General features: G+C 40.2%; 1 protein-coding gene across 2 annotated transcripts; it reads right to left on the reverse strand.

Annotated features, from left to right (window-relative positions):
* Positions 1-142: 142 nt before the first annotated feature.
* Positions 143-26,405, reverse strand: ASPM (assembly factor for spindle microtubules). 2 transcript variants are annotated; one of them, XM_056498215.1, is made up of 29 exons: positions 26,082-26,405; positions 24,406-24,549; positions 22,679-24,035; positions 21,520-21,621; positions 20,631-20,777; positions 19,803-20,048; positions 19,584-19,651; positions 18,900-19,041; positions 18,674-18,804; positions 18,240-18,415; positions 17,989-18,134; positions 17,825-17,910; positions 16,292-16,507; positions 15,243-15,453; positions 15,014-15,159; positions 14,785-14,913; positions 13,713-13,907; positions 8,193-12,818; positions 7,117-7,266; positions 6,648-6,817; positions 5,682-5,841; positions 4,971-5,180; positions 4,312-4,461; positions 2,912-3,103; positions 2,313-2,505; positions 1,668-1,822; positions 960-1,136; positions 553-725; positions 143-474 (listed from the first exon to the last, which is right to left on the reverse strand). In XM_056498215.1, the coding sequence occupies exons 1-29, from the start codon at positions 26,388-26,390 to the stop codon at positions 369-371; spliced, it is 10,413 nt and encodes a 3,470-aa protein (XP_056354190.1). In that variant the 5' UTR covers positions 26,391-26,405; the 3' UTR covers positions 143-368. The 2 variants fall into 2 exon arrangements, with proteins under 2 accessions (XP_056354190.1, XP_056354189.1); XM_056498214.1 differs by lacking the exon at positions 4,971-5,180.
* Between the last annotated feature and the right edge of the window lie 463 nt (positions 26,406-26,868).

Genomic DNA, 26,868 nt, shown 5'->3' on the forward strand with positions numbered 1-26,868 from the left:
CACAGCCCAAGCCTCCCCCCTTTCTACACCTCTCTATATCAGACATTACTGTCCCCCACAATAGAATTCTACAATATCTAATCAGAGTGAAGAATGTGGTTGCAATATTCAGTTGTGTGACAACAATATATTAATGCACCAGTGAAATTTCCAGTAAAATCCAGTTTTATTGTACAATTTCTTTTGATAGTAGTACAAAATGGGGTTTAAAAACTGTATGTAATACAAAAAGTTACCAAAATGTTAATGCCAATCTGAAAAAACATTTCCAACAGCAGTTTAACACTTATTTGGTTTTTTCAAAATCGTTTATCCATTTTACTACATACATACTGTACAAATACATCTTCCTATACATCATTTACATTTCAGTAGCAGGCAATACCAAGTGTGTCCATCACCATCACAATTGCTTGCAGAGGATCCACAACTTCTTGCACTTTACCTTTCCTCAAGACCCAATCTGGTTTAATCCTGTGAAAAGATTAGTGGCTTGCATTAAAATACTTCAATGCCACAGCAGAAATAGAAGACTAATTTTTAAGTACTTACCTTGAAACTGTTTTTATTCTTAGAGGAGTTACTGGAATAGAGGAGCTCCCACCTAAGGCAGTGTTTGTTTTCTGCTTCATAAGTATTCTCTCTGCATCCATCCTGTGCTTCCGAGCTGTGAGTTTATAGAGGCTCTGGATGCAAGAAACAGTTCTTGGCATGCCTCTGATTTCCTGAGGGAAGGTGAAGACAACACACAGTCAATACTGCAACTTTAACAGCAGCTTAAATCAAGAAAATGTGAGTGTTCACAATCTTGAAAATACATTTTTTTTAACCAGAGTTTAGTTGAAATTGATATTACAGCCATAACAGGTGTGGGAGGGGGAAAAATTACAAACACCACCAAAAGATGCAAGAAAAGTATGTTAAATTAAACCATTAAGCCCAAAACACTTAGGTCTTACCAAAGCTCTTTTTGAGTCCTTTGAAAGGATGGCCAGCAAACAACAGGTCTTTGTGAAAATGCTTCCTCCTTTCTCTGAAACTTTGTCCCCAGCTTTGCCTCTGTACATTTGCAGTAGGTCTAGTAAAGTATCTATAGAATTTTCAGCTTCATAAACTGCTTGAGTAGTTCTTTCATACTGTTAAATAACAAAGAGACAAGAGAGCTTCTATAGACAGATCTTTAAAATATCCTTAGTTCACAGATTACTATTTAGAGGTTAGAGAAAAAACAAAGCTCATATTCTCCCCTAGAATAAATTTGTAGCTGAACTGGTATCCAAGCAATACAAATTGCTTCTGTATTTACACAATTGTAACAGATTATGAAAACGTGTCTTTTGTGTTTCCTCCCTTCTTAAGAAACCCATAGAATCTCATTTTATATTTAAAATTAAAAAATAAATTAGAACAATTTCAGAGAAATTGAAAAATCTTTGTGATACCTTGCAATGCCTTAAGGCCATGAAATAATTTTTTCACCAAAAACCTCCATATAACTACTACAAGATAAATAAATAACTGGTTTAAAAATAACAGTGAAAAATCAGAACCTATTTTTATTCAAAACTACTACTTTTGTTGCTCCAGATTTTTTCAGAAATGTTGTGGATAAACTACAATAAAGTAGCCTGTTGTTTATAACCTGCAAAAGAAAAGATCCAAGTTACCTTTGAAACATTGAGTAGAACCTGAACTGAGTAAGTGATCACATCCATGCATGGAACACTTCGGTTGCAGCTTCGAATCAGAATGAAAATACTGAAAATTGCTCTGCTCTGGGCCATATTTTCACAACACACTGGGGACAGCCTGGTAGCCACCTCTAAAACAATTAAAGAAAAACAAATAGAGAAAAGAAAACTCTGAAGTTTACAAAATTACTGCAAACCAGGATTTTCTCTATTTTTAAATAAAAGTGCAAAGTAAAAACTACAAGTATTGATTTAAGTAAGTGTTTCTAAAGCAATAGTTTTAATAATCCAGACTGAAAGTTAAGCAGACAAAATGATCCACAGATAACATACACTGATAGGAAATCCTGTATGATTGCTCTAATTTCCTATCAGTCCTTGTAGTGCTACACCTAACATAAGTTTATTCTCATTTTTACTTTCTCTACATAACCATTTCATATTGTTCTTAAATCAACAACCTAATTTTAGTCTGGAAACCCCCCTACCCTCGAATGCTCACATTTTATAGTCATGCAGAAAGCCTAAATATCATTATGAGCTCTCCTCAGCTGAAAAAAAAGAAAATCCAGTTTTTATCATTCTGAAAAACCATCAGTTACAATAAAACAAAATACTGACCAAGATGCTTTAGTGCTGCAAGAATGTAGGAGAGATGTTTGTATTTTAGAAGGTGGTCAATTGCAATTGCAGTTCTGTTGCCCAGTTTGTTTTCTTCCCTGCATTTTTCATTGGCCTTTTCTAAACTGCATCTTAAAGCTCTGGTTTTTGTTGTGTCAGTCATCTTTCTCCAAGAATATCCCCTCCACAAAGCCTATGGACACAAAGAGAAAAAGTTGCAAAGGAGAGACAAGACTACATAACTTCCATCACCATTCCAAATCAGTTTTACCCAAGTCTGATAAAGTATTGAATGACCTTGGGTATTCAATTTTAAGTCGTTGACACTGTGTTTCTTTCAAATACTGGACTTTCAAGACAAAAGGCAAAAAACCCCATGCATATTCATACTCCCACCTCCAATCTCAACCATTATCTATGATCTGTTTGCCCTCAGCTTTCATGGCTAAACTGAAGCTGACTTGGCTTGCAATTTCACTGATAAAGTCATCAACCAAAGCAGACATCTTTGCTCTCCCCAAAAACCCATGAGGAAAAACAAACCAGATAATAGAAATAATCCAACTCCAAGCTGCTATTTCCTTCCAGGAGGTGCTCACCTGGAATTTGGTGATTCCCACTGCCCACCTCCTGCGGCGCCGGCGGGCGAGGAAGCGGCGCACGCGCCTCTGGATGACGGCGGCGGCCGCGCTCCTGCGCCCCAGCCAGGCGCGAACCGCGCGCTGCAGCACGAGCACCCGCTGGAAATCCCTCAGGAACCTCCTCCGCTGCATTCGCCCTCGGAACCAGCTCTGTTTCAATGAAAGCACCTTGCTCTGGTTATTTGAAACTCTTCCCCTACACTCCCTTTTCCCGCCCTAAATGAGCCCTGGCACAGACAGAGTGTTTAATAAACATCACCAGTCACAAACAACCTCCATGGCTCTTACTGGCCTTGTGGAGCTGAACCTGCACAATGGAACCTTAACCAGGAGCCACTAGGGAAGCATTCTGAGGAGAGCAGGGTAGAGGAAGGGATAGACAGAATAGCTTCAGTTAGAAGTGACCTACAATAATCATCCTTGAGGGCTGACCAAAAGATAAAATATGTAACTCTCCCAATTTATACTTGTGTCCAGCATTCCTATGCCCTAGGAGTTCTCTTTCTCTTGGCTGGCTTTTAAGGAGAATGCCACCACTCCACTTTTCTCATTTCCCAGCTCTGTTTATTCCCTTCTATAAATAAAGAAAGGAGACAGGGTACTGTGTTGCAAATCAGAGCAAAAAACCCCTTTTCCATCCATTCTCTCTTGCCTTAAAGGTAAAAATCTAACTTATGGGAAGAAATAACAGATTTGTATAAACGAAGAAGTAGAAGGGCAAAGTTTGCCATGACATCCTTGACCAGAGTACAGCTATTTCAGAGCTCCTATTTCAGCTTCTACATTTAAGCAGTGCTGGCATCCCACACTGGAACCAAGTTAATGGTCAGTTTGGAAACCTGAAAATGATTTGTACAATCTGGTAGTGCTGCAATACAAACTTGATTTTGATCTTGTTTTTAGATAAGTAAAACCTGGTTTTATTAAAATGCTGCAACCTATGCAGGCTCTGGTACCACTGGCAGATCAGAAGCATCCAACCAAATAAATCACAGTAACCCAAGGCATTTGTTCATGTAAGGAGATGCTCTACATTTCACAAATCTTACAGGTTGTTGTGGCTGATCTTTTCTACCTCCAGTAGAATATAAAGAAATAGGCTAAGACAGCACTCAGATTTCTTTAGCAAGATTGAGAACCTAAAGGAAACAAACTTTCCCATCCATCCTCAGCTTTCTAATGCTTAAGCATCCAGAGCTTGCTTAACAGTGTATAAACAACATTATTTAATAACTCAGTCCCCATAATTTAGCTTTATTTTCACATATGAAGGAACTACATTGTCTTAGTGCTACAGCTTAGCTCACAGGAAACAAGTTAGACTGTTACACAAATAATTCAGCCTTAATCAGACCAACCTGTATAATAAGAACAGATGAGATCTGGGTTTGTGCAAGTTTTAAGGCAAGGTGAATCCTGTAGGCCCTTTGAATTTTAATTGCAGAGATATGATGATATGCAGCTGCTGTAAAATAAAGAAGTCTCTTCTTCTGTTTCTGTTCTAATATCTGTACAAGGAAAACAAAACAGGGAACATCATTAATTTTCATACTTGAGGTAGCTGGATGTCCACACAAAGACTATAGTCACAACAACTGAAAACCTACTGAAAACCACCTCAGAACTAAAGTAAGCTATCCCTCTGCAGTAATAGGTCTCTAATCTAAATGGTAACACAGAGAAGTGATTGTAAGAAACATCATCAATACATAGCAGAGAACAATTTCATTGCAAGCCTATGTGTACAGAATTATCAGTTATAGGTAAGCCACAAAGAATCTTAGGAAGCTAAAACAACACCCAACAGTGAAAATCTACTTTAGTTCTATAAAGGACTGTAAGGCTCAAACGGTGTTTGATCTGTTCTGACCTGCCCAATACTCAAAGCAGCCAACAAGAACTGGATTTCTAAACTAAGAAATCAAGTTTTCCTCTCCTTGCCAGTCAGAATTAATGGTAAAACAGCTCTAGAGATACTTTACATCCAAAGCATGGTTTTAATTTGAATTATACCAACCTTTTTCCTGACTAAATAACCCCGGATAAATGCTTGCAGTTTAATGACAGCTCTCCTAGTCTTATTGTATTTCATAAATTGAAGCCTGCCTTCCTGCCAAGCCCGCAGATGTTTTTGGATAATTACAGCAGCAGCTTTTTGTTGAACAAATTTCCTTCTTGCCTTGAAACCTCTATATGCATTTTGGATCAGACATGCAGCCTGGTGCTTCTGAAAAAGATATTGAGGAATGCATTGATAATTAAACTTCTGGTCATTCATGTCAGGATCAATATATATATATATATTTTTTTTAGGCATTCTTTCCATCATAAGAACAAGAGTGGAATGAGATACAAGTAAACTCATAGAGTAGCAGTTCAAATAAAACGCACTTTCACAGTTTGGAAGGTCTTTTCACTTACCTAAATGGGGTCAAAATATGGGCTTAATCTTTTGCAAGCAAGAAAGCCAGCAGAAAATTTGGCATTTTATTTTGGTATCAGTATATAGAGGGGTAATTTGAACTGTTCAAAAACCAAGAATAAACCCTGTTGCTTAAAGCAAAAAAGGATATTAATTATTTTGAAGAATGTTCACTCTTCGCTCTGGTTCTACCTTTTCTATGCTTCTGCACATTGATGACAAAAATCAATATATTGAAAAAAAAAATCAAATATATTAAAAACTTTTAAAGTAACCATGACACATCTGAGTGCAGTGAAGACATACCTCTCTTAGAAGTCTCCTGGCCCTGTACTGCCTGTATGCCAACTGAATCTTCACTGCAGCTCTCCTGGTTGCCAGAAACTGCTGCCGAAGCATTCGAGCAGTGCGGGTCGCTCTCCAGACTCTTTGGATGGTAAGGGCACAGGACTTCATTTTCAAAAACCTAACATGGAAATGCATTTCTAAGTGATGGTTCATGAAATCACTGAGATAGATATTGGGAAAGCAGAGCTGTTCTCAACCAGATCTTAGAACAGTAGAGAATGGGAATAGCCAGCAACACTGGCAGAAAGACTGATTTGAAACAGAAGATACTTTCTGGTTTCCCATTGGAGGTATTTCCCTAACTTACTGCCAAGGGAGGCTGGGGAGGGACTCAGCAGTTTGAAAGGCATTGGACAGACTGACATACAACATGTCCATGAAAAGATAACAACAGGAATAGGCAGGGATATTTAAAAAGAAGGAATGCTGAGGGAGGACTTTGTATCACTGAACAGCATTCCCTACTGCTACTGGCATGGGACAGTTCAGAATGAGATGAGTTACCAAGCTGATCTCATAGTAAAATAAACATAAGCCAGTTTAACTATTCCATTGTGGATTAAAATGAAGTAGTTTTTAAACATACAAGTTGTATGCTGGAATTTTAACAGAACATTCTTCTTGCAAAAAAGTGAAGTGAAAAAAAAAAAAATCAAGGCCTACACTTTCTAGAGCCCCAATAAACAAACTTGTGATGGAGCTTCCATTCCAGGAAAACAATTAAATTTAACGAAAATCTTGTGCAAAAGGATAACCCCACCTGCACCGGTAGGGTTATACTCACACACACACATATATGTTACAAGGATGCTGCAGGGGCAGAGCCTGAGCACCTGAAGAGCTCTGAAGAGTGCAGAGCAGCACCACATGATTACACAGTAAAAGCTTTGAAAGCAGGATGATGTGTGTCAGATTTGGCATTACCGGGCCCGCAGCTGTTTGGCCCTGAAGTGACTCTGGACAACAAGGGCAGCTCTGAGCACAGACATGTACTCCTTTCGTGCCTTGTGACCTCGGAACCATGCTTGGATGACTTGTGCTGCTCTCATCTTGCTGACCCACTGCTGCCTGGCTTTATAACCTCTGTATGCTGCCTATTAGAGAAATAAAAAATTAAAAAAAAAAAATCAGAACTGTTAATGGAATGAACAAAATTAAAAAGAAAAATATCACATCAACAGGAACAATTTTTAGGATTTCTATCTCTAAAATACTACAATTATTTAATTTCTTACAACTAGAAGATGTTTTCAAAAGCAAGTGAAACATATTCAGGGAAATACCACAAATGCCACTCTTTAATATTAGTCTGCAAAAATAACTATATTGTGAAGAAAAAAATACAAGAGATTAAAAAACTCAAACACTCAATAAAAACCACTTTGATGATTACCTGAATTGTAATGGCAGCTTTTTTCATTTGATGGAATCTGTGTTGATCAATATTTCGCATCCGATGGGCTCTGTAGTGCTGCTGTATTAACACAGCAGAAAACTTGCACAGAAGATATTTCTGTCTCTGAATAAATCCACGGAAAGAGGCCTTCAAAGAAAAAGACTATTTCACCACTTGCATCGTATCAACTGGGAATATTTGCATACTTCTATGTACAACTGTACTTACTGGCTTGTTATAAAAACAATTATATAAATAAACATATTTCCAATGTCAAAACTAATTCTTTTTTTCTAGCTTTTAAGGAAAGTAACCGTCCTTATATTGTTTGGGATGTAAAAGTTAAACATTCAGAAAATAACTAAGCAGCTACCAATCCCCCCAAAACATGAAGGATGAGCCCATGTATCAGTTAAGTAGAGCATGTGGTCTCCAACAAGAGGGTAAAATCAACCTAAGAAATTCTCAGAAAATCCTAGAATGGTTTGGGTTGGAAGGGACCTTTAAAGATGGCCTAGTTCCAATCCACCTAACATGGGCACCTAACATTAGATCAGGCTTCTCAGGGTCACAAATTATTATGAGAGACGGTTTATTTTCCTGTTTTCCTGGATTTGGGGGAATGTCCCTCCTTACAGTCCTTTTCAAAATGTTAGTTAGCCACTTTGATTAGCCTAGGGCCAATTACTAAACCTAGGAGGACTAACATGATTGATTTACTCACACCTTCCTAAACATGAGTCCTTAAGAATGCAGCAATCGTTTTTTTTTTGCCATTTATGTCACTTTATACCCACTACCAGTGCCCTCTCATGAACACCAAGACAGCTTTCTTTCATATTCCCATCAAAGAAAACATTCATTCAGCCACTAATATTTAGAGGTGAAATTCAGTTGTCTCAAAGAACCTTATTTCTGTGTATTGTGGGAGTAAGCTTCACACACCAGCCCCATAGTACACTCTAGAAACTGATTCTACTTTAAACTGTGGTTTGCAAGAACAGTAAATCTTTAGAACACCTACAAATGAAAACCAAAATACCCAAATCCCAGTATTATTCACTCAGAAGTACCTGAATTTTGATTGTGCTTTCTTTCATTCTGTGAAACCTCTTCCTTTGGATGTATCCCCTGACTGTGGCCTGCACAAGGATAATGCTCCTCCGGGTTTCTAAGTAAGCCAGTCTCTGGTGCTTCACAGCCAGGTGGGACCGGTAGTGCCGCTGCAGGACAACTGCTGCTCTTTTATAGCTCATGTACTGGGATTTACATCTATGCATTAAGTAATAGGATTGCAATGTAACAGCTGCTGCTCTGAGCTGGAGGTATTTTCTCCGCTTCAGAGCCATCTGAAGGAAAGACTGAATCTTTCTTGCAGCTCGTAGTTGCTTTGCTGTTCTTCTTGCTTTCATAGCTCGGAATGCAGACTGAATAACTACTGCTGCTTGTCTTTGGGCCAGGTACTGTGCCCTCTGTGAGCGGGCCCTGAGACAGGACCTGTACCACCTCTGAACAGCAACGGCGGCGCTCCGGAGCAGCGCGTAGCGGGCCCGTGCTCTCTGGCACCGCTGCGCGGACTGGATCACCACTGCTGCTGCTCTCTGCGCCACAAAGCGCCTCCTCTGCACGCACATCCGCAGGAATGACTGAACGCGCCGTGCAGCAACGTTGGCTTTATACAACTGCCTGGCTTTCCTAGCACGAAAAGCAGCTTGAAGGCAAATGACAGCCTTTCTTATTTCTGCATAATTTCTCATGGCAGCTTCTCTTGCCATTTTGGCTCTGAACCTCTGCTGTGTGACTGTGGCAGCCCAGCACAGCTGTTTGTAATACCTACGTTGCACGTGCATGCGATAGCTGGACTGTATTACAACTGCTGAAAGGTGCAGGAGTTCCAGTTCCTGCCGTGCCTTCATGCCTCTGTATGCTGCTTGAATAACAAGAACGGAATTCCTCATTGTCAGATACTTCTTGCGTTGGTTCTTTCCTTTCAAATAGGCCCGATAGTAGTTCTGTATAACCACAGCTGAAATTCTCATCTTCTGATAGGCCCTTCTATCCCTGAGCATTCTGTAGGCTGCCTGTATTGTACTGGCAGCTGAGTGCATGTGCTTGAGACTCCTCCTCACCCTGACACCTCTGTACACAGCCTGGATGTGAATGGCTGCTCTGCGCAGAGAGCGATATTCCAGTGCATGCTGCCTTGCCAGAGCCAAAGCTCGGTACCTTCTCTGAAGCACAAGAGTAGCTGCTTTAAGAGAGAGAAATCGCTGACGCTCTCTGAAGGCTTTGAAGTTTTTCTGAAGCAGAGTTGCAGCATGGTGCATTTCTCGCTCTCGTTTTCTCGCTCGCATGTCTCGAAAAGCCCTCTGGATACAAGTTGCTGCTTTCTTTAATGAAGTGTAACGCTCTACAGCAATTTTCCTGAGCCTGTGGGCTCTGTACCTCCTCTGTATTAGCTGGGCTGCCCATTTAACTCTTCTGTAATGACAGTACTGCCTATACATTCGGTAGTTTCTTTGTATTATAAGTGCTGCCTCATGTTGTCTCTTCAGGAAGCATCTTGTTTTCATTCCTCTGTAGGCAGCTTGAAGAACTAAAACAGAATTGTACAGTTTTAGGTACTTTTCTCTCTCACGCTTCCCTTCTCTGTAAGCTCGATAACGTTGCTGTATGATTACTGAAGCAAGCCTGAGAGCTTGATAAGAAGTGTAAATTTTATGCATTCTTAACATTGCTTGAATAACTGTAGCAGCTTGATGCATTTGCTGCATTTTTTTCCTTACCACAAATCCTCTATAAGCAGACTGTATGATAACAGCAGCATTAAGGAGAGAGATATATTTTTGACGCTGAAAATTTGCTAGTTTTGTTGCTCTGTATTTTCTCTGAATTACAACAGCAGCTGACTTCATGGAAAGAAAACGTTTTCTTTCAAGGAAAGTTCTAAACCTTCTTTGAATAATCACAGCTGATTCATTCATGGTTCTGATGAGTCTTCTTGTTTTCATGCCACGGAACGCAGCCTGGATGTGTAGTACTGCATTTTTCATAGTCACATAGTTGCGAACTTCTGCGTCTCTCTCTTTACAAGCACGGAACCACTGCTGAATCTGCCTTGTTGCAAGCAACAACTTTCTGAAATCCCTCTGTTGCTTGTGCATCCGATAATAGGACTGGATTATTGCTGCTGACTGGTGCATAGTTTTTAAGCCTTGTCGGACTTTCATGCCTCTGCAAGCAGCCTGGAGGATGATAACAGACTTCTTTAGCTCCAAGTACTTTTTGCGTTGCACTTTACCTAAACAAAATGCTCTGTATTGCCTTTGAATTCTTATTGCTGCCATTTTCATTGACTGATATTTTTTGCTCATGAAATACATCTTAAATGTGGCTTGGATGCAAGCAGCTGCTTGGTGCATACGCTGAACCTGTCGCCTCACTCTTACACCTCTGTAAATTGCCTGCACTTGGACTGTGACTCTTTTTAAAGACAAATACCTCTGCCTCTGACATTTAGCACAAATTACTGCACGGTAACGCCTCTGAATGGCGATAGCTGCAGATCGAAGTCTTTCATATTCCTTCTTGGCAAGATAAGATTTGAAGGCAGCTTGTATAGTTGTAGCAGCTTTGTTTAGTTTATTCAGTCGTCTCCTCACAGTCATCCCACGGTAAGCAGACTGCAAGACTAACACAGCTGCCTTGGTTTTTAGATAAACTGCACGTTGGGTTTTCTTCATACAGTAGGCTCTGTAGTATTTCTGAATCACCAAAGTGGCTTGTCTTAGTTTCTTGTATTTTAGTTGATTTATGTGCATTCTGTAATAGGATTGAATAATTGTTGCAAGATGATGTTCCCTCTGAATCGTTCTTCTCACAGCTTTCCCCCTCCATAGTGCCTGAAGATGCACTACAGCATTTTGCAGCTGAACATATTCTAGCCTTTGTCTCTGGCCTAGAACCTTGGCTCTGTAATGCCTTTGGATGGTTAGCACAGCATGCTTCACAAGCCTGAATTTCTTCACAGCCATGAATCTTCTGAAAGTAGACTGTATCCTAGTAGCAGCAGCATGCTGTCTTTGAATCTGCTTTCGCACCTTCCAGCCACGAAAAGCTGCTTGCAAAGAAAGCACTGCTGCTCTCGTCATTAAGAAGTTCAGTCTTTGCCTCTTACCACCCTTACAATTTCTGTACCATCTCTGAATCACAATGGAGGCCTGAACCATTGCCTTGTGTTTCACTCGTGCAGCATGAGCTCTAAAAGCAGTCTGAATTTTAACAGCAGCTCTGCATTCAAGTTTCAGTCTTTTGCGTGTTTTATAACCCCTGTAGGCTGCCTGTAAGCACACAGCTGCTTTTCTAACTTGCAAGAACTCCTGCCTGTGACACTGGCTCTTTTTGCAGGCACGATAACGCCGTTGAATGACAATGGCAGCACTGTAGATCCTTAAGTACTGTTGCCGGTCCCTTTTCATCCTGTAGCAGGCCTGAAGTAATACTGCAGCCTCCCTCCACCTCTGCATTTGTTTCCTGACAAAATAGCCTCGAACTAGAGCCTGAATTCTTATGCAACCTCTCTTCAACTTCATGTAATCTTCTTTCACTTGAAGAGCATGTCTCTGAGAGCGATACCTTCTCTGGACATAAAGCGTTGCTGCCCTCAGTGCACAGTAACGCTTACGGACTCGCCTCATCTTCGTAAGGGCTTGAATCTTCACTGCGGCCTCTCTCAAGCTTTTAAATCTCTTCCGGGCGACATGAGCACGGAAACTGGCCTGAATTCTGATCACGGATCTCAGGATCCGAGCCTGCCTCCTGCCTTGCATCCCCCTGTAGGCAGCCTGGAGAACAACGGCAGCCAGCCGCACCCTCTGGAAAGCGGCAGCTGCTTTTTTAGCAGCCACATGTGCCCTATACCGGGTTTGAATTATAGAAGCAGCGCTTTTAATCTCTTTGTATCTTTTTACTTGTTGGTATTTTCTCACATGTGACTGCAATGTAGTAACAGATTTTTTCAGCTGCAGGAATCTTTGCTTCTCTTGTTTCATTCTCCACAGTGACTGAATAACACACGCTGCTTTTGTTTGTCTGTACTGCTCTCGTGCCTTCATGCCTCTAAAAGCAGCTTGGAGAACTATCACTGCTGCACGCTTTTGCAAATAAGACTTTCTCTCAGCTTTGCCCAGTTTATAAGCTCTGTAATACTGCTGAATTATCATTATTTTTGCCCTGTGCTCCTGGTAAACACGTCTGGCCAGCTGACACCTGTACCAAGCCTGAATCTTGATAACATTTTGCTTAACATGCAGATAGTGCTTCAGGTCTCTGTGCATCCTGTACCAACACTGTATGACAAGGGCAGCCCTCCTTCTCTTAGCCAGTTTTGAAGATTGCCATTTTCTGAAATAACTCTGAATCACCAAAGCCGCTTTAATTCTCTGTTGAATTTTGTATCTTCTCCATCTTCTGAATGCAGACTGAATAGTAAGTGCTGAAGACTTTAGGATTTCGTATCTTTGCCGATCTATTTTTGCCAACTTAGTTGCACGCAGATGTCTCTGAATTGTAACAGTAGCCCAAACAATTCGTTTATATGCAGCAACAGACTTCACCATCCTTATCCTTGCTTGTACAAAAATAACACAGTGTCTTAGCTGTAAGTATCTTTTCCTTGCAGAGTATCTCCTCCAATAAGCCTGCAGGTAAAAAAAGAAAAAATACAGTATTTTCTTCATAATATGTTGAGTTAAGCATGAATGAGGACTGTCATCTTCAGACTTTGTATGATTTCTTATTCCTATACTTATGAGAGTACCACAGAGTATTAGTCTGAGTTGGAAGAGACCCACAAAGATCAAGTCCTACACTTGATCTGAATGGCCCCTATCAAGATCAAACCCATGACTTTGGTGTTTCTGGCAGCATCCTCTAACCGAGCTCATCTCTGTGTCTTAATCCCTAGGAAGTCAAATCCAGAAATCTACTTTAAAAAAAGGAAGGAAAAAAAAAAAAAAAAAAAAAAAAAAAAAAAAAAAAAAAAAAAAAAAAAAAAAAGAAAAAGCTAAAATGGTTTTCAAGCATTTCAAATGCTTGGAAAAAGCCTCAATTTCCCGTGGCAACAGCAGATTCATTTTTACACTATCTGATAAATCAGCAATTCTTTAATACCCATTCTAAAAAGTCTTAGGAGTGCAGTACTTATCTCTGGGTAACAGTGGTGAAGGTATCTTGAGAAAGTGAATTAACTGCCCCAACTATCATTGCCATGTCTGCAAGAAGAAAACCAACACAATCTCATCACTCCTTACATTAACTGTTTAAAGCCCTGTATCTTAATGCTTATTGTAGTCCAAAATATTCACCAAGAAGGAATAATTGTTAATTTAATAGCACATTACCATCTTTCCCTAGAGAGAAAAACTTAATAAACTCTCAAAAGCAAAGGGGGAAAAATAATAAAATAAGTATTAAATTTCATGAAGTCATTAATTGCTGCAAGCAGCACAGATGGTCTTTGAGGTTCTTTCTTAGAAAGAACGGTTCTTTCAGGGGGTTTCCTCGCTGTGCGATCTCACTTCAGATTGTATTACCTGAATGGCTGTGGCAGATCTATTTCTGACTTCCTCCAGTTTTGCCTTTTTCAGATTGAAGAGAGTCATCCTGGCCAAGTATCCTCTCCAGTGCTTCTGGATGAAAATGGCTGCATTCTCCTTCCTCAAGATGCGTCGGCGAGCCAAGAAGTTCATTGCAGATTTTTGAATTATCCGAGCAGCTCTGTCTCTTTCCTACAAAGAGTTGAATTTCCAGCGAACATTAGCTATGGAATTTTCACTCAATGTTTTGATATGAGTAACTATCTACAGCAATGTCATAAAATTGTAATACATATACATAAGATTAATTACTAAAAATAATGCCTGCAATATTTTAATGGTTTTGGTTCCTTCTCCCCACAAGCATCTTTACTATTAGTTATTTCAAAAGTGTTGTAAAGGGAATGTTTTGTTATCATTATTAAGGTTGTGTAGATTTTATACAGTAAAGAAACTAGAGATGAAAAAGCCTAAATAGAACCTCTGTCCCTTTCTATGGCACAGATTCTTAGAATATTTCACTTGAACGTTGTTCCAACACCAACATGTAACCCAGCAAGACACAGCGGTGGAATTTATCAAACTTAAGGTGTCAGTTTTAAAACCTTCACTAAATCTGGTATAACTACCAGAAAAATCAAGATACAGAATACCAGAACTCATGAAATTCAATTCAAAAGACTGATGAAGCTTAGCTGCTTAACAAAAATAGTAAATCCATGCAGCAGTTTAATTACTCCTCTCATCTTATAGACATTAATAGGAATTAACTACTCCTTCAGTTTTAAGGTAACAGTACAACTATTTTATATTTGAAGTATTGGGAGAAGAGTTTAAGGGATGGCACACCAAAAAATCCGTAGCCTCTTCACCTACTTCAGAAGTCTAAAAGAAAAGTGGAGTTTAGTAGATTACACCACCAAGAAGGCGACATATTTTGATGACAGAAATGGCACTCATTAGTATAAATGCCAATATTTGTCCAACAAACCCGTATTTTCCATTGAATTTATATTCTCTTTTTTTTTCTTAATGTAGAAGCCTTGAATATTGCACAAGCAAAGAGTACCTGAGAGAGTTTCAGCTCCCTTTTCAGCCTGTAGTTCCTCCAAGCAGCCTGAATTAATCGTGCAGCTCGAGTTTCTTGGCGAAGATCGAGAAGCCGTGAACACAGAAATGACAGGTAGGTGATAACAACCTACAGAAACAGAACACAGCAGGGTAAGGGCTGTACAAAAGAGCGGGACATGTTCACATGAGGGCAGAACATGCTTATATCAACTCTAAAGGCATTTTACCTTCTCATCAGGAATTGTATTTGACATGTCTGCATGATGAATCATTGCTGGTATCCCACCTAGGTCAGAAACTGCAGCATTGATCAGCTGGAAGTTTTGCTTTTCATTGTCCAAGAGTTCCTTGTAGAGGACTGAGGGAGTTAGAGCTTTGCAAAGACAAAACATTAGTCACATCAAATTGTGCAAAGAAACAGAACTAACATGAACTTCTGTACATCAAATAACTCACTTTGATCAAACATTTCTTCCACAGCATTCAGAGAAGTGTCAGACTCAGATGAGGCAGAAGAGTTTAGTCCCACTGTAACAGTTCTTGAACATTCCACAGTTTGAGTTGTTCGTTGGCACACAGCTTCCAAAGGCATGTAACAGGGGTGATAGTGATGAATCAAATAACACAATACTCTGCCATCTGAGAAACACACTGTGAAGTTTTCCACCTGTTAAACAAAATGAAATACGAATTCCTTGAAATTTTGCTACTAGTTAATTGGATAAACTGGATATAGAATTCCTTCGCTTGTGCCTTTAAATGTTACCAAGAACAAAAAGGAGCTAGTGCTTCCTTTGAATATTTACTGTACAGTGACATACAGCTGTGAGAGCCCAGAAACAAAAGAGGTGTGAGTCATTATATAGTGAATCTACAAGGAAAACCTTTATGAAACCAATCTTTCTACAGCAAGATCTCAAATAAACTTCTATAGATACCTTTACACTTCAATGCAGAAATAAGTTCTGAATTTGCATCAGCCCTAAGAGCTCTGTTTCACCCTTCATAAAGACTAGCAGCTGCTACTGTACTCTGACCAGAGTCAGGTCTCTGACCAGGGCTTCCCTTCTTGGAATAAGCAAACACATCCCCTCTAAACAAACATCTCTGAGGAGATGAACTGACCTTATCCCAACATTAGTTTAATTCTCATGGTTTTTATAAACACTGAAAATTCTATGCACAATAACTTTTAAAATGGAGGCCCAGTAAAAGTCCACAGACAATTCCCATTCCATCAAAAAATGTTCAATTTTTAAGAAGCATTTTTATGCAGAGGACTAACTTGAAGCAGGATTTTTTTGCTCAGATTTGTTTAAAAAGAGAGATGCAGCTAAACTCACAGAATGATGGTTATTTCAAATCAGATTAAACAAAGTCCAGAAGAGTATTTACAAATAATTACCATTCACTTCTACTACATATTTGATGGTTTGAAGAACTCTGTTCTGTAAAGAATTACAACAGCAGAGTGTACTTGTGGAAGTGTACACAGAACTGTTTACCTTAATATTGTAAAATCTACAAACAGCATTAACCCATGCCATCAGCAGCTTCACATTTTCACCGTAAGTCTGAGATGAGAAGTTACTACTGTCTTCTTGTACTTTAAAATCATTTGGAAAAGTCTTGACAGCACCCAATAGTGCTTTTCTCTTGTGTGTGTTCTTCAAAAACTCAATTTCTTCTTTTAAATGTTCCACATTCAGAAAAACATCCACCTGTTGGGAAGAAAAACAAAAAAATGGACACATCAACAGTCTGACATGTCCTGCCTGCTCTAGGCATGGCATTTCAAAGAGAATCCACACTCACTTCTCAGCAGTACCTGCCACACAGTAGTAGATAATCTGGACTTGCCAGCATAGACGGCAGATAAAAAAACCTAAATCTACCCTCCCCACTGTTTTGTGTAAAAAGAGTTACTGCATTAGCTAATAGTTGGGAGAAACAAAGAAATTCCCTGTGCAATTTCAATGTGCTCTCAGGGGAAGAAACAATTTCTGAGTCCTGCCTGCAGTTCCACTGAACCCATGTACCAATCCTCCTTTTTTACGGGATTCCAAAAGGACTTGAGCTGGTTGGAGAACAAGCAGCATATCCACAGGGCTTGGATAAAGCCACTGCTTACTCAAGCTATTTCTCTAATCAAAAGCAATGCAACTGTAACACACACATCAGACGAATTAACTGAAGGAGTTTAACTACTTAATAGTGTAACAGCATTTAAAAAAGAAAATAATCACATTTGCCTTTTATTATGTTGTTCTATTTTACTGATAGTTCTGTGGCTGAAGTCTTGAATATTCTTTCTTTACATATATTTAATTGCACTTACATTCCTGACTACTTAATAGTGAAAGTCCACCTCAACATTTATCTTATTTTGCCTTTCATACGTTATGTTCCTTCCAACTGGATTTGTCAGTGGGACACTTATTTTAAAATACCTCTGGCTCAAGCTAGGGAGTATTTTAAAACACCCTCTAACTCCTAAAACAAATCTTAAGAAAACTATTTTTACTTCCTCTACTAACTTTTGAAATGTCATTGCAGTAATGCCTAAGAAATCTTCATTCTTATTTCAAGAATGTTTCAACTGTTTCAGATAAAAGGAAGAAAAAGTAGAAGAGCTATAGCTTCAGAGATTACTCTATAATTGTCTATCTGTGTAAACTCAAAATGTCATTTTCAGTTGCTAGGAGTCTACCTATAGTTTGGCATCAACATTATTTTATGTATTAATTCTGCTACTATACAGCCTAAACTCAGAAGTTCTTTTTTTTTTTTTTCAAAAGCTTGAACAAAATATGTAAGAAAAAGCACAGTTAAAACATCCAAGCTGTATTGCTAGGGACTAATCAGCAGTTTAGTAAAGTTTATTGTGGAGCTTTGAATGCACAAAGCAAATTATTTCTGTCTAAAATTTGGTTAGTAGAGGCTTTCACATACATCAAATATTCCTGAAAGAGTGGTGTTTTCATTATCACTCTCTTGTAACTAGCAAAAAAACAACAAAATCAGCAATTGAATAGTACCTGGAAGGCAAAGACAATTTTCCACAGCAGTGCTAACGTTCGCTCCCTGTGTCTATCCACAATATCCCTGGAGTCAATTGAAGCACCTATCAAATAAAACAAAGGATTAAAGAATGCACTAGTTATCTGATGCACTTAGAATAACCCTGATTTCTAGGCCTTACCAGTTTCATCTTTCAATTGCACTCCTCGCTCTTTAAGGACATTGAGAACAATATCAACATTATGCATTTTCTGTAGCCGGCTTATGGCAGGAACTCTCAGTTGTTTTGAAAGGCTCCAGTTTTTGGTTAGAAGCTCCACTGTTCTCCTAACAAAGATAATGGCATGGTTTAATGCCTCTGATGAGCTCACATTAAGTATGACATAAAAAAAAAAAAAAAAAGTATTTTAATAGAATTCTGTATCAACATACACAAGACGAATGCCACATTGTAAATCCACAGCCAGGTTTGTTACAGCAAAATCGAATTCATCAAGTGGAGTTTGAATGTGACTGACAGGTAGTCCTAAGAAGCCCAGATGGCGGGAAAGGTCACCTTCACCACTTAGGAAGTCCCGGGAAAATGCAAGCAAAAGGTCTTTGCTAGCCTAAAGTTAAAAAAGAAAAAAAAAAAAGAAAAAAAAAAAAAGAAAAAAAAATCTTAACACTATATTATTTGTCAATCAGAATACAATTTTCATCCCTTGACCCTCCCAAATTACATTTCATATTTCCTTGTCTAATTCTCAAAATTACATATTTTGTTTAAAATTATTTTAGCAAGTCACATAGATTAAAAACAATTAAAAATTCTATACTGAGTCTTAGGAAAATTCTGGAGGGAGACATCTAATCACAGCTCTCACCTTGAACTCTGCATCTTTACAAAAGAGGCAGGGGTCATGGTCAATCATTCTGGACCGTTTGGCACAATCCAAAAAGCAAACCAACAGCAGCAATTTTTTCAGTGTGAACTTTGACAAAGCTTCCTCGTGACCTAAAATGATAGAATTTGATATTGAAATGATATCAATAAGTGATAGTTTAAAACTTAAGTGCTACAAAAATAATTATTTAGGAAGTAGTCGTTACCTTCCCGGTAAAGGTGGGGCACGACGGGATGTCTGTATTCAGCTGCAATGTCAGGGTTCCACAGCAAGCGATTAAGGATAAATATTGCTAAACCCATAACATCACTATTACTCTCCAAAGCTATCAGTTCTCCATAAATAGTCTAATATGAAAGAAGGGGAAAAAAGCAGAAGTTTTAAAAGTTACCTTAAATACTATGCGATTTTTTTGAACAATATACATTTGTTAATTTCTGAAATCATAAATGGCAATTGGTCTCTAAATATCAAGCACAAGTGAGACCCTGAAAGGTAAAGCCAAAGGAAATTTCAGAAGATCTATTCTCATTTCAAAACATGCCTGATCATCTATGTCTGAGAAATCAATTAAGAACTTCTTTAAGATGGCCACATTCTTCTTCAGTTCAGTAAAGTGAAACTGATAGGGAAATGCTTTTGTTATTGGTCACAGAATTAATTTCCGCTATCTTTGATTAAATATTTTCCTTCTTAATAAGGTAATCACTTTTTTAAAGTAAGTATGCTGTGACAATTTTAAATATATATGCATCGTGCTATAACTGAATTGTACCTACCTGAATTAGTATGGCAGAAAATATAAAGAAACTCAAAACAACTACTAAAAAAAAGCTAAATGTCCATTAAACTTAGATTATGGATTATAAACTATACACAGTGCACTTACCTCCAGACCTATACGCAGCCATAAAGGGTTGTAAGATAAAAGCCAATTAAGGACTTTCTGCCTTTCTCCTGCAAGAGAGCATATTTTAATATTAGATCCAGCAAACATTTCATAGTAATGCAAAAATTTCTATGGACCAATTTTAGACTGAACAAACTCATAGCGTGAATAACCTTTTTCCTGCTCACAAGAGAGAATCCCAGGTTTCAGTGCCCTTACCTATGTCTTTCCAGAGGTGCCTGTCCCTGCGGACCAGCAGGCGCCTGGTTTCGATCTCCCCCTCGAGTTTCTGGATGGCTGTGACCATGGCTTGGGAGGTGAAGAGCTGGCAGGCCGCGCGCCGCAGCCGGTTCAGCTTGCGGCGAGCCGTGTACGCCTTCAGAGACGCCTCGTCCTTCGTGGGTGCCTTAGCAAGGCTCCTTTTGTGATGGCTCTCCTCCCCCAAGACAAGAGCAGCTGCATTTACTGTTAAAACACGCACAAAAACATGCATTTACATCTCAAATAAAGGTAGCTTTGCACACCTCATTTACTTTTTCCCTCTTGAAGCTGATATTCTGTTATTTTTACTCTAACCAATGATTTATCCTTCAGGAAGCTTGTCAGTTGTTGCACTACACATATGTTGTCAAGTACAAGAATACTAGTCAACTATTAAATATAAGAACACTTATTTCATAAGTGAGCAGTGCTAGGAATTCTGTTTTAAGACACAAATGAAGTTAAGATAGAGTAAAAAGTAGACTATCCTTTTAGTAAAGTGCCAGCTATATGATTTTCCAGCAGGTGGAGATTCCCCACTCACCACCCACTGAGAGCACACTCATTCCAGTGTGTTCTTATTGGAGAGCACCCTCCCCATGCAGGGGTGTGCTGTGCTTGCCATGAGCACATCATGAGCCATCCACACTTTCCAGAAGGGGGAAAATATGACAACACGACTCTGAAAAGGTTTAATGTTAAATGAGGTCTACTACTTGTTAGTGTTAATAAAGCATATTACATAAAGCTTAATAAAATGAGAAGACAAAATTACTGTTCTCTTACCTTGTGAGGTATTTGTTTTTACATTGAAGTCATCTGGGGTAAGTACAAAATTTAACCACCAGGTGAAACCTCGTTGCTGCTTCTCCTTCCAACGTTCATCATAAAACATGTTTTTAGCAGCAAAAGGCATTGGGTGCCGAGGGATGACTTAAAAAAAATATCAGAACAACAAAAAAAAATCAAGTCTTTGCAGTTCTTGAAATATAACATACATGATAACCAGCATACATTTCATTGTGGAAAGGATTAATGTTTGACACTCCATTTAGCACTACAGCCAAAAAAGCAGATTGTTAAAATCTTCACTGATTTGCGGATCAGGGACTATTAAATAAATTTCAGCCACAAAACATGGCTTGAGTTGTTGCAGTCCAAGAACTAAGACAAGATACCTAGAACCCAGGCCATGTACAATGGTGTAAACCCAAACTGGAATGGATTACATCCAGGAAGAACCATTTTATAGATGCATTTTTCTGATCAGATCAACTTAGTATTCTTATCTCTGCAGAATTGTTATCTTGTAGGGAAAAAATTTTCTGTTCTTAGGTATTCTGTTGCTGCCTTAAAATGTTTTCAGATATGGAAGAGGCATTTAACTGACAGCCATCAGTAAGCTGGGAGCAGAACTGTAATGTAGCTTTTACACTTACAGGTCAATCTGGAAAAAAGTAACATTTACTTTTCGGTGACCATTGCAACCAATTTTCTTAAAAGTAGTCAAAACAGAACAGAAAAGGTTACACATATTGTTCTAGTAGGTATTGGTTCATTTCAGGTACTATCCTCTATTTTCTCTCACCTTTAACCAGCTAAGTCTTACCTGACACCAGCAGTACAGTTGTGACATTCTGTTCAGTGTTTTAACAAACACCAGGAGTCTGCCTACCTGTTTTCAGTGGTTTCACAAATGTCAAGTGTGACTGGGCCAATCCAGGGACAGGTTTACTAATTCTCTTGGTAGCTTTAGATGCCTTCTGAAGAGAAGAACCTACAAGCATTAACACACAAATATCAACAGACAATATGTGAGTGAAAGTTAACATATTAAGTTCATATCACTTCTAAAGTACAGAACTAGAGTAACTCCCCAAGAACCATTCAAAAGATATTGATGATTTAAAAAGGGAAGGAAGGAAGATGTGTGGATGCAGAGAATTACAGCCTGGTGAGCCTCACTTCTGTGTCTGGGAATATCATGGAACAGATCTCCATGGAAGTGATGTTAAAGCACATATAAGACAAGGAGGTGATTCAAGACAGTGAGCATAGCTTTACAAAGGGCAGATTGTCCCTGACGTGTCTCAAGGCCTTCTGCAGTGGAGTGGCTGACACAGTCAACAAGTGAAACCGACTGATGCCATCTACCTAGAGCTCTGTAAAGCCTTCCACACAGACCCACATGGCATCCTCATCTCCACATTGGAGAGATATGGATTTTGGAGGATGCACCATTGGGTAGATAAGGAATTGCAGACAGAGGGTTGTGGTCATGGCTGTTTGCCCAGGTGAAGACGGGTGATGAGCAGAGTCCCTCAGGGATCTGTCTCTTTAATACCTTATCAATGAGACAGGGATCAAGTGCACCCTCAGCACATCTGCAGGTGACAACAGACTGGGAGAAGAACTCAGAGAGAGCAGCCCTGCAGAGGAGGACTTAGGGGTTCTGGTGGTTGAAAAGCTGGACATGAGCTGGACAACAGTAACGGAGGCAAACATTCTCAATGGTAAATGTACGTGTGACAAATACTGTGCAGTAAGTTTCCAGAAAATACGATTTATGGTTGCTGCTCAAGAGCATTTAGATACTTCACCTCCTATTGTCATTAACAAAATTAGGAATAAAGCAAATTTGAAGCCAGTTACATAACCAAAACTCTAACCTAGTTTTCTGTTTTTTAAAGCACAGATACCTAAAAATTTGCAAAAACCCAGATTTCAGAGATATGAAATATTGCTGACTGTTACTAGACCGTTCAGTTTTCTGTACACATTTCCTAATCAATGGCACCTTTTAGAAAATGGTAAATGAAGGAAACACTGCTCACCAGCTTTCTTTCTGTGCCCGACTCTCTCTCCACTCATGGGTACGAAGGCCAATGGTCGTCTGGTTGTGCGTGTTTGATTGTTCATGCTAGAGGTAAGAGCTCTTTTCCTTTCCACTTCTTCCACATGCTCTGGAGCTGTAACTCTACTATTTTCTACATATGTTTCACTTTTCCTCTTACGACATGAAGAAGTTGATCCAGTAGGAAGTGAATTTACCTTGTCATTCTGACACTTATTTTCAGATGATATGGGAGCTGTAACTGGCAGGTGTTTAGATGTTTCTGCTTCCACATATCCAGGCACCATATTAGCACATCCTATTATTGCTTTATTAAGGCATTTTTTAGATTTTGGCTGGCAGGTTTCTGTTCTTGTCTTTTCAGTAGCAACAGGTTTGCTTTTTATGACAGTGGCAGAAAGAATTGGACGCTTTTTTGTTTGTTCTCTCCGAGAAGGGTTGCCAGTCTGAAGTTCCTCTGCAGAAGGAAAACTGCAATGATCTTCCTTGGGTTTATCACTATCAAATGCCTGTGATTTGACATTATGCAGCTCCAAGACTTCATTTAAGCTATGTTCTACATGAACACGTGTTTCTTTCTTTACACCTACATCTTTTTTCCATTTTGAGGGTAGAAATCTCTTAACAACATAAGTCTCTGTGGTGGACGATATCAATGCTTCCACAGGTTTAGGAGTCTTTGATGGTTTATCTGACAAACTGTCCTTCACAAATTGATCAGGTGACAGTATTGGAAAAGGCTGTTCTTTTACATCTATATCCACTTCATAATTGTCATTTACAAAAGCATCTGGACTTAAAATTCTCCTTGTACTTAAAACAGGTGCACAGGCTGAGTGTTCCAGAGTGGAAACTGGTGAGAGGGTAAAATTAAGAACTCCTCCATCATTTGAAATTGGCAGTTGTGCTAATGCAGCAGAACTGCAGGCACTTTCAGGTTGCAATTGATTGTGCTCAGTAACACATTTATTGATGTTACAGATGTCTATCTTGGGCAACAACTCTTTATTTCCAGAGGCAGCAATATCCCCAAATGTAGTAGACCTTCTCAGGGCAAGTGGCGTGTGAACAGTATTGCCATTTTCCTCTGGCACTGGTGCAATAGGAGATGGAGGCAGCTGATTTTCTGAGCCAGCAAGAGGGTCATTTCCTTGGGATACACTATTCTGCACTGTGTCCTGATTCTCACATGACTGAAGGGGATTTCTAAGTCTATCCACCTTCTGAGAAACTCGGAATGTTTTATTAATATTTTTAATTTCTACAGTATTCTTCTTAACTTTTATTGCAGATGTTCCTGAAGAGTTCTTCTTTTTTATAGTATCCCAAAGACTCTTCTGAAAAAGAAACATACATTAAAGTTAGTGTGCTGACTTGCTAAATTCTTCTACATGTAAAAGTAAACATTACTAGCATACCCAAAGTTCAAAAAGTCTATAAAAATAATTCCTGATCACAGATTCACATTACCTTATTTGCAGGCTTGAAAACCATTTATTTGGTCATGTTTCAGTTTTATTCTTTAAACTGTAGTTTATCAGTACCTACTTTCCAACCCAGCTAAAAAAAGTTGAGCACAATGGGCACTTCCACAGCATCATATATCACTTTATAGCCCTCCTTCACTGAATTTTCTAGTAATAAAAACAATATTTGCATCAGAGAAGCCAAAGGAACAGAATTAAGATATGATAAACACACACTCACCTTTTTCTTTGGGGGCTGCTCAGCAGCACCAAGGAGCACAGCTTGATGTTTTACAACATCATTAACAACAAAAGTCACCAGTTCTCTGATTTTTCCTTCTTCTAATGGTGTCCATGTGATAGAAACAAATATTCTTTGTCCTGCCTATTGGAGAAAAAGAAATATTTAATATCTAGCATTAAAGTACACTTAGATAACACTGAAGATCAAGTAATCAACCAAACAACAAGCAGTATATAGAAGTAATACATATTATGACAACATGAAATGATAAAACACTGTTAAATGTTGCAATGTCAGTTTTCCCTCTTTGACATGTAAATTTAAGCAATCCCTATAAAAAAATGTTTCATACTAAAAGGTTGTATACCTCTGAATCAAACTACAGTGGAAAACAAGAATACATATATATGTATGAGAATAAATAGAATAAATATAACACCTAGTAGAAGAAGGTTTTAGTAAAGGTGAGTAGAAGAAATTACCTATTTTTTTTCACATATTAACCAAATAAGTCCTCTAGGATAATTTTGAGAGTGGTATGGTGGGACAAATAATCAGAGAGTGATTAACTTAGGACCTTAGCTGGCCCTAAATATAAGTGTCAATTTTTTTTTTTAAGTCAAATTTGACATGAGTCCTTTGAAAAAAAAGTAAGACACTGCAAATTATGAAGGAAGTCATGAACCTATTTATTAATTCCTTGAGGAACATATTATTAAGAATAAAAGAAGCACCATTCAGTGAGACTTCACCCTGATTTTATAAGCCAAGAGTTGCAAAAGATGTCCAGAGTGTTTCTTCCTCTCTCACAAACACTCTGGACAGTCTAGATAACTGCAGACATCTTTTTCTAATTGTTCTTTTAAAAACTGACATTGACTGGCCTAAGCACAATGCGCATTTCCTCAGCTATCGTAAATGTTTAATCCTGGTTTATGCATGCCTTGCTCTCTGTTGAGTCAAGTGCAGAACAGTGAACTGGCATCCTCCCATCGCAGCCTTTTTCCTAAACATATGCCCTGAAGCGTTTTGACAGGTCTCTGTCTTTAAAACAATATTCCCAAAGAACAGTTTACTTCATTCCATTTTTTTATCCTCAGTGCAAACACCTCTCTGCTGAGCCAGGCTGAAGCGCCTTCGCAGCGCTGACAGCCGCAGCCGGAGCGGCCCGGGCCCGCCATCCGCGCACCGCCCGCAGCTCTCGGGCCGCCTGCCCGGGCAGACCCACACCATACCGGCCCCACATCCCGGGCCAGACCCACACCATACCGGCCCCACATCCCGGGCCAGACCCACACCATACCGGCCCCACATCCCGGAGGATGCTGCCTTCCCGGGCAGACCCACACCATACCGGCCCCACATCCCGGGCCAGACCCACACCATACAGGCTCCTCATCCCGGAGGGTGCCGCCTGCCCGGGCAGACCCACACCATACCGGCCCCACATCCCGGGCAGTCCCACACCATACCGGCTCCACATCCCGGAGGATGCTGCCTTCCCGGGCAGACCCACACCATACCGGCCCCACATCCCGGAGGATGCTGCCTTCCCGGGCAGACCCACACCACGGCCTCCCCACATCCCGGGGCAGACCCACACCACGGACGGCGTCGCTTCTCCCTCGCCCCCCGGCCACCAGAGCTCCCGCCCGCCCCATCCCTCCCCGTACCTCCACAAAGAAGCGGCGCTGCTCGATGCTGAAGCCCCTGGCAGCGGCCGGAAAGCGCTCGATGACCACCTCGGCATCATCATCGTTGGGGTTGTCAATGCACAGCAGACGCGTGCGGGAGGCACCCACTCGCAGGCGGCCGAAGCTGAGGAAGGGCGGCCGGGAAAAGTAGCTCAGGACCAGCACGGCGGGGTCTTCATCCTCATCCTCCTCGCCGCCCCGCAGGGCCCAGCGCCGCCGGCCGGGGTTCTTGGCGGGGCTGCGGTCCCGGTCCCCCCGCGCCTCTGCGGTGACGGATCCCTCCGCCATGTCCGCACAGGCAGCGCTGCGCCAACCGCCGCTCGCGCGTTCAAACCCAGGGCTCCGCCAATCCCCGCGCGGGCCGCGCGCGCTGGCCCCGCCCCCTCTCCCACCGGCCAATCCCAGCGCGGCTCGCGCCCGTTCCGACCCGCCCCTGACCCGGCGGCCAATCAGCGCCCGGCGCGTCATTCAAACAGCCCGAGCCGGCGGGGCTCGAACCGAGAAACAAAACACGGGCGGGGAGCGGCTGTGACACAAACTAACGCACCGACCGAACCGCCGCTGTTGTAAATAAATTTAATTCACAAAATAGTGTAAAGTCAAAAGGAGAATGAGACGCACGACCTGATTTAAACACCGGTCTCATCTGTTTCTATTTCATAAGCTTTGAAAGAAACACAGAATATTGTGTTTTCATGATGTTTAAAAACAAAAGGGGGCAGAAAACAAAGCCTAGCGCGAGCACCCCTGCAAGAAATCCTGTGAA

The sequence above is a fragment of the Oenanthe melanoleuca genome, chromosome 8, assembly GCF_029582105.1.
Source record: "Oenanthe melanoleuca isolate GR-GAL-2019-014 chromosome 8, OMel1.0, whole genome shotgun sequence".
NCBI lineage: Eukaryota > Metazoa > Chordata > Aves > Passeriformes > Muscicapidae > Oenanthe > Oenanthe melanoleuca.